Genomic DNA, 8,484 nt, shown 5'->3' on the forward strand with positions numbered 1-8,484 from the left:
ATGTTGTTGGTATAGCATAGTTGATAGACTAGTAGCACTCTATGAAATTTGTCCAAGCCATGCTAATTTAAGAGCAAGTGCGGGCTGTCACCTAGACTGCAGCATCTTGGCATAAAATGGCATAGTCTCTAAGTCTGCACTTATTCTTGGTTTATCAAACTTTATTTGATGCATATATTTATTTATCAAGATTAGAACCATGATCTCTGCTGCTAAAATATAAATATTCATTATAAAATAATAATGTACAACTTTGTTTTGGCACTTGCTATCACATAATTGCTGAATATGTAGTACCTTTCATGGAGTTTGCAAACATGTTGATTTGTTAAGGTTGACAGGCTATAATTAGGCTTGAGAGAATTCAATTTTTTTTAACTTGATGGATAATATTGATGTTTATTTTTAATAATTTTCCAACTTTTATCGATTTAAATATTCACACTTGTACAAAATTATGGGGTTTAAACTTTTTTTTATTTGTATCTATTTACATTTTCACAGTTGTTGGAAACTATAGAGGGGTGTCAGAAAATATGTGGGGTCAGGAAAATAATTATTTAATGACAGTAGATATTGAGATTCAAAAAATTAAAGCTTATAAACATTAAAACACAAACTGTCAACATCCCATGTCAAAATATATAAACTAAGTATCCTTAAATCAGACTAATACATTATCAAGCAGCATTTTTCTTACTTGCCTATCTGTAAACTTGATGGAAATTTGTTATTGCTACCACTGTTATATAATTGCAACAAATTTTGTACAAAGGGTAACACATGGCCAGAAAGGGTTAAGCACCCTGCAGGCTAAGTGACCCAAAGCCAATCATTAAAGACATGTTAGAAAGTATCTGAAGGGTAATTAGGGCCATTCCCTGCTAGATAGGCCAGAACTTTGAAGTGCAAACCTGTATTAAGAAAAGGAGTACTTGTAGCACCTTAGAGACTAAAAAATTTATTTGAGCATAAGCTTTCGTGAGCTACAGCTCACTTTGAGGTGATACTAATTGTGTGTGTTTACTTATATTTTGTTTAATAATTACCCATGTAAACAGACAGTTTCTGTCTGTCACTATAGCTATTGATTCAGAGATCAAAAGGGAATATTAACACTTAGCTGAATCTTGAATGCAATAATGTCATTGTCTATATGTCTCTTTATAGTTTGTGATAGACTGCCTAATGGATACATTATTTTATGTTAATCCATGAAGTTAATTACTGGTGAGGTTTAGGAAACAGAAGGTTACATCAAAAGCCTATTGTTCACCCAGGACTGTATTAGAACAGTTCAGAAATCTCGTATAACCTCAAGGATTACAATTTATTAGCCAATTGCAACAAAAATGGAACAAAAATATTTTATAAAGTAGTAACACTTCAAGAAATACCATTATACTTTGGGTGGTTGATGGCATTTATGTTGAAGGCATAGCTGAGGTATGCCAGCATTTATAAATGTGTTGTTTGTATTACAGATGGAGCAGAATCAAAATCAAAGATATGAACACCTTTGAATTTTGAGGTGTTCATAATCCCCACCTATGCACAAATGTTGTATATGACCTTTATTTTCATAATGGACAGAATCAGAACCACAGATCAAACATGCTCACAATTTGGGGGTGTTTGAAAGCTGGACTGAAAATTGTGTGGCATGGGCCTGAATGTGGCTTGCATAATAGATACTTTTTTCAGAGTAGCAGCCGTGTTAGTCTGTATTCGCAAAAAGAAGAGGAGTACTTGTGGCACCTTAGAGACTAACCAATTTATTTGAGATACTGAAACTGTAAAAATATCTAAATAAATAAAAATAAATTGCTTTGTTTTAGGAGTTAGAAAGTTTTCAGCCAACCATTTTTTCATAATACACACAAATATGCCTAGATGATTCTTGGAAGAAGAGCACATTGAAAATGGGATTGTCTAATTTTCCTTCTTGCTTCCTTTCACAAACATGCTTTCAAAGATAAACCAAATTAACATATTCCCAATTACTATTGGTAGTCTCTTTTGTTTTTTCACAGTCAGAAGTAGAATAACATAACACAGACTCTCAACTAACTGGGAAATTGTCACCATTAATTTTTGTGAATGTTAGATGCTAGCAAGCTTCGCCAGATCAGATCACGGTCCTCTCTTCTGTTTCCAAGTCACCAGTGGATCTTCCTCAAGGCATATTGCAGTGAGATTAATAAAAGTACTCCTGGATCAGTCTTTTGGGTGAAGAGTCAACAGACTAGCAGATGAACCAACTCTCTCCCCACAGGACACCAAGCCATGTTGAGACACATGAGACAAAATTATTTTGCCTTGTAGCCTACAAATTGAAGATGCCTGATCACTAGCAGATGTTGTCAAGGATGAGGCTTGTGAAGCAATTAAAGAAGAGATGTCAGCACCTTAGGCAGAATCTAATGGTTGCAACAGAAGAATTCTGTGTTTGCCCTGGAGTGGGGTGATGGCAGCATATTGCAAAGAGAATTATAACAGAACATCTTGACAATATCATATGTCAGCCTGTAGGCAAAATGCCCTAAATTCTGCCCTTAAATGAAAGATCCTACTGTGCAGTTGTAGCACATGTTGCTCACTTCCAACCCTATTTCTAAGATCAAGAGTTTTAGAATCACCCTCCACTACCAGAACATAACTCTTATTGTTTGATTTCTCATTTCATCTGATGTACAGAATCCAAAACTCAAGCAGAATTTGACTGAATTATTACACCCTCACCCCACGTATGCTATCTTAGCATACGTGCAACAGGCCACAGGTGGCATGCGACCAAAATTCATCACTGAATTTGGTCCACTGGTTGGACCATTAGCTTCCCTGGCCTGTGTATTGATGGGGAGTGCGATAGGAATGATGATCACACTCCCACTGATCTCATATTTACCCACCTTTGTAAAGCACAGAGACAGCCTAAGAAAGGTGCTAAACAAAGGCTCAAGACTGCAAGGTGCTGAATGCCTTCCATGGACCTAGGATCTTATCATGAACTCCCTTTACGTACTCAGCACCTGGCAGGTATGGGCCCTTACCAAAGGGTATTATTAGAAAATAGAGAAGTAAGAAATGTGTTTACATTTTCAGCAGAATATTGTACCTGATTGGGGGAGGAGGGTGTCTACAGGATTCTATGCCCTGAGAGGGAACAGAGGGCTGGTGGGGGTTATGTTTCTATAGTATTGATTGACCCATGGATCTCAAAATGCCTCAGGGACATTAAAGTTCTCCCTTTCATCCCATTTTACAGATGGGTAACTGAGGCATAGAAAGGAAGTGACTTAAACCCAGCCTCGAAGTCCTGGACCACAGCTTTATCTTCTAGGCCCCCATCACCCAAAGAGGCAGAGCAGCACCAAGGAGTCTTGGCACCTGGCTCTACCCACTAGGCCCCCTGGCACCTCCAGACCCAGAGCAGAACCCAGGACTCCTGGCACCTGGCTCTACCCACTAGGCCCCCTGACAGACACAGCACAGTACCCAGGAGTCCTGGCCCTCCACGCCCCTCAGGCTGCCCCTTCCCAGTGGGGTCCAGCCCCTAGGCTAGGCTAGGCCGGGCCGGGCCGGGCCGGGCCGGGCCACGCCATCCAGCAGCCCCGCCCCCCTCTCCCACCATTTCACGGTTAACATGCGAGCCCCGCCCCCTCCACTCTTCTGCCTCGCCGCCCCGCTCCTGCTCGCCCGCGCTCCGCCCTATTCCCTTCCCTTGATTGGTCGGGAGTTTGGTGACGTCACGGGTCAGGGCTGAAAGTGGGCGGGGCCGAGCTCGGGCCTTCGCAGCTTCAGGGTCGCTCGGCCTCAGGCTGGTGTCTCCGCGGCGCGTCCCTGCGGGGGTCCGAGCGCGGCGGCGCCCGCGGTGTCCCTCCGCCGCCGGGCCGGGATGCCGAAGCGCTCCTGCCCCTTCGGGGACACGGCCCCGCTGCAGCTGAAAACCCGCGTGGGGCTGCGGGAGCTGAGCCGCGGCGCCCTGGGCGAGAAGTACCGGCGGGAGCTCTTCGGTGAGGGGCCGGGCGGGGAAGCGGCAGGGACCGCGCGGGGCAGGTTATAGCGGACCCGGGCGGGAGTCCCCGGTGGGCGCGGCGGTCTTGTGTCGCCCCGGGCTCCCTCCGCGGGCAGACGGGGGTTGCGGTAGGTGCCCGTTGGCGGGGCCTGGGGCTGGCCAGGGCTGCTCCCGGGGCGGCTTGTGAGGTTGGTGGACAGCGCCACGGGGGGGAGCTCTGGGGGCGCCGGGCAGTCCCTTCCTGATGGCAGCCGAGCTTGAGCTTCAGAAAGCTCCAGCGTTAATAACCCCTGGCACACAAGCTGTCAACGTCACCTGGCAGCATGTTCCCGGGAAACGTCCTTAATGCCAGCTCCCAGCCCTCCAACGGCGTCTTTCTTCCTCCGCCCAGCCCTAAATTGCAGCTGTCCGGGGAAGCAGTTTTTCTGTGGGTTTCCATGCCTGCGGTGAAATGGACATTGACCCATTTAAAAACTCCTCCTTCCAGGCCTAGGATGAGTTCCTAGCGTGCCCCTCTATAGGGCTGTTCTTACCGTGACTCTCTTCTTCCCATCCCTGTTGCTGTCTCCTAGAAAAGACCAAGGAGCTACTCTTCCGAGGCGCCCAGGCCTACATGGATAGCATGTGGAAGGGCAACGCAGCAGGGACCTGCACAGTCCCCTGCTTTCCAGAGCCACTTAAAGATACACAGGAAACTTGTACTAAGTACAGTTGGAATGGACAAATGCTCATTGGGCAAGATGGAAAACTACTGAGGCATTCCCAAGCAATGGAAAAGAGTAAGTGGCATTAGCTAATTATTTGTTATATCAGCAGGTATCTGCAATGTCTTTGGATCAGCAGCATAGGGAACAGAGTCGCAGCCGTGTTAGTCTGTATTTGCAAAAAGACAAGTACTTGTGGCACCTTAGAGACTAACAAATTTATTTGAGCATATAAGCTTATATGCTCAAATAAATTTGTTAGTCTCTAAGGTGCCACAAGTACTCCTTTTCTTTTTGCAGTTTAGGGAAGTGGACTTCATTAGTCTCCTTTGATGAATGCACAGAACATACCTTTTTCTACTAGAGTTGCTTAGCTGTTGCTAATGACATGTTTAGTTGATGTCATGTGGCTCCCTTTTTGTTTAAAATATAATTGATTTAAAAGCTGAGATCCTCATAATCGGTTTATAAATTTAGTTAAATATAATCTGCTTGATAACCTAGGTGTGGCATGCCACAAAATTCTGTCTTCAATGAAACTTCATAGGTGGGCTATATTTTGTGCTGATGCCTGGAGTAATGCACTTTAGCTGTCAAAATTTCCAACACCACTAATGTAATTGCAGTCATAACATTGATATGGAGGTAATCTACTATCCTGAACATTGTAGAACTTTAAACATCTGATGTTCAAATCTTCTGTTCTGGTATAAGAATCTAAAAACCTATTTCTAAAACAGCTCCACCAGTCGGAGTTTCCAAAGCCTGTTCCTCCTGCATAAGAACTGTTGATATCAAAGAAGCTTGCACACAGTGTGATCGTTTTGTATGCCAGAATTGCAGCAAACTCTGCAAGTGCTGTAATGCTGTTGCCTGTTCCTTGTGTTCGATTATCGAGTAAGTGCCTCATGCAACTTTTTAGAATATACTATTTCAATAAGGGAAAGGCTGCAGTATGCATCAGATTGTAATGGCCCATTCATATGTTGTGCCTTCACATACTGTATCTTCGTGTTGTACCCAAGTGATCCTGAAATTTTCAAGGGGCATGTAGTTTTGTCATTAAACTATCTGAAACAGGAAAGGATATAGTGTATGAAGTAATCTACTCTTACTGTAAGTGACTCTGCTTTCTATCCAAATGTTCTGTGAGGTGAGAAAGGCATGTCTCCTATCACAGCTCTGTAGAGCTGATAGAGGGAATGGATACTTGTGAAGTAGCTGGAAAGAATTTACAGCACCATTAGTGTTTCTCTAATGCAGCGGTTCTCAAACTGTGGGTTGGGACCCAATTTTAATGGGGTTGCCAGGGCTGGCTTAGACTTGCTGGGGCCCAGGGCTGAACACCAAGCCTTAGTGCCCGGGGCAAAGCCTGAGGGCTTCAGCTCTGGGTGGCAGGGCTCAGGTTACAGCCCCCCTGGTTGGGGCTGGAGCCCTTGGACTTCAGGTTTGGCCCCCCTGCATGGGGTGGGCTTGGGTGGGCTCAGGCTTCTGTCCCCTCTCTCCCCCCGGTCATGTAGTAATTTTTGTTGTCAGAAGGGGGTCTCAGTGTGATGAAGTCTGAGACACCATTTATGTACATTACAGCAGGGGTTAAGTCTTGTTTGTGGTGAGCTTTGAAGAAAGGAGGGGAAGCTTTATACTGTGTCCAAAATAGTGTACACTCATTTGACATGTGACTGTTTCTCTTCTAGTTACAGTGATACTGGCGAGCAAGTTCTCTGCAATGGCTGTTCAATGTTTGAAGCCTGAAACTCTTAATGAACTATCAACACCTCTTTATGGCTAAGGTATCAAGTGCCATGAAGAACATGTTTATATCTGACCCTTCTAGTGTGTGGAATTAACAATGGGATTTCTATGCATTTTATGTGATATTTTTTTAATACTGTAGCTAAATAAACTTTTTTATATGTTGAAGAGACTTCTGAATTACTGATGCTATTATCTGAGGCTACAGTTACCTTCAAGGACTATCTTGAGCTGGATTCTACTGGCATAGATGAGCATAGTTCTCAGCATTACAGATAACATTTAGAACACACATTTTGTGTCTGAAGGCTGTTCAGTTGCTGCTATCTCTGGATACTGGTTTATGGGTCAAAATAGTATCAATTCATGTAGTGCTTTTTCATAGGGGGATGGCATTGTTCTAGACACACAACTTTCATCTGTGAGGTCTAAGCTCAGGCACTTGTCCTAGGTCACATAGCTCAAAGCAGAGACCAGAGTAGAATTTGACTCACAATATGATCTGACTTGTAAACGTTCTCTTCCATACACATTATTGGCTGCCTGAATCTTCATGGTTCCTTCTAGCATAACCTTGATCTAGAAAAGATGCATACGTGGTACCCTCCTTCGGAGTACACATCAGAAATCTAATTATTCAGTGAGCAGCTTTGTATGTAACTATATCTGGACATTAAGTTTGATGTCTGCCTCAACCAGAAACTGCAGATTGTCAGTGGGAAAGGATACTTTTTCCTAAAATATTCAAACTTTTTTTTTTAAAGTAAATTAAATTTAAAGATCATAAAAAGTTATACCAAACACTTTTTTTGGAACGGTGACACCAGCTCTACAGCCTTCCTTCATCCTTCTGTTTTTGTTATAGTGGAAAATAGCTTAAACCTGTATTTTGTGAATGTAAAACATTCTTTGGTAGATGATGTTACTGTGCTTAAATATCAGGTTTTTTTTAGAGAGATTTTAGGAAACAACTTTTTGAACAGAAAACAGTGGTTTAAGGTTAAGCTCTTTCTACAAACTTGAACCTCTGATGTGTCTGCTTTTTTTTTCCCCTTTCCACTTAGGGTTACAGGCTGAAAATAGTGACACTCTTCCAGGCTCCTGGAGAGATCAGGCAGGTTGTTTACAAAGTATTTGTATTTCAAAATAGTTGACAGACGCATTTTGGCTCATTTATCCTTACATTTTATTTCATATGAGCTTGTGGTTGAAGACCACTGAAGTGGATTTCATGGCTCAAAATCCCTATTAGTTAGTGATCCTCAAGCCTGTCCCTTCGAAAGGTGGCTGTCATGATAGATGCCTCATGCAGACAATGTAGATTTAGAAGGAAGGAGGGAGAACCGGAAAAGGAGTGCTTCTCTGGGTTGCATGGATGGGAAGAAAAAGGAAACCGAAAGCAGAGAAACAAATGGCAAAGAAAACTTGCCCGTATTGGAACGGTGTAATGTGCTCCAGAAATGTTATTTAAAGGGCACCTGCCTTCTTTGTTTCTTCACAATCCAATTGGAAAGTCTGAAAGGTTTATTTTTGCCTCAGAAATATCCTTTTGGTGTAGTTGTATTTTAACTCTCAAAGCCTGACACGTTTTGTTTTTAGGGGAGGATTGGGGAACTGGAGCGAGAGCTTTTCAGCCCTCCATTAAATGTTTTAAATCTTTTAACGGACTTATTCCCCTAATAGGCAATTCAGCGGGGAAAGGATTTTTAGTCTGAGTATCGAAATCTCTTTTGGCTTTATTAGCTGAGGTATCGGTACTAATGGTCCTTCCTATGCCATAACGGGAAAGACGCAGATCACAAACACACTTTCTACATTTTCAAGTTACTTTTAAAGTGTGTTGCTGGATCTCCTGGTTCCCTTGGTGCAGTTTACTATGGAGCAGTATAGGGTCTGCTGCTGGGATGCTTACAGAGCTGCAGGCAGTGGTAACTGCATATGTTCCATTACTGGAATGGTAAATAGGCCTCACTTTGTTGCATTCAGCTGCATTAGAGTTTTCTTTGTGAT

General features: G+C 43.1%; 1 protein-coding gene across 1 annotated transcript; it reads left to right on the forward strand.

Annotated features, from left to right (window-relative positions):
• The first annotated feature begins 3,770 nt into the window (after positions 1 to 3,770).
• On the forward strand, positions 3,771 to 6,642 carry SIVA1 (SIVA1 apoptosis inducing factor). Its single transcript, XM_048853659.2, has 4 exons — positions 3,771 to 4,016; positions 4,591 to 4,797; positions 5,463 to 5,619; positions 6,417 to 6,642. Exons 1-4 carry the CDS (start codon positions 3,899 to 3,901, stop codon positions 6,472 to 6,474), a joined length of 540 nt encoding a protein of 179 aa, XP_048709616.1. The 5' UTR covers positions 3,771 to 3,898; the 3' UTR covers positions 6,475 to 6,642.
• The last annotated feature ends 1,842 nt before the right edge of the window (positions 6,643 to 8,484 follow it).

This window comes from Caretta caretta, chromosome 6, assembly GCF_965140235.1.
Source record: "Caretta caretta isolate rCarCar2 chromosome 6, rCarCar1.hap1, whole genome shotgun sequence".
NCBI classification, from domain to species: domain Eukaryota; kingdom Metazoa; phylum Chordata; order Testudines; family Cheloniidae; genus Caretta; species Caretta caretta.

Excerpts from the sequence above, each read along its gene's own strand:
- SIVA1 (XM_048853659.2), top strand. The coding sequence starts at position 3,899 with ATGCCGAAGCGCTCCTGCCCCTTCGGGGACACGGCCCCGCTGCAGCTG. Across the intron at positions 4,017-4,590 it reads GTACCGGCGGGAGCTCTTCG|AAAAGACCAAGGAGCTACTC; the intron begins GTGAGGGGCCGG and ends GCTGTCTCCTAG. Across the intron at positions 4,798-5,462 it reads TTCCCAAGCAATGGAAAAGA|CTCCACCAGTCGGAGTTTCC; the intron begins GTAAGTGGCATT and ends TTTCTAAAACAG.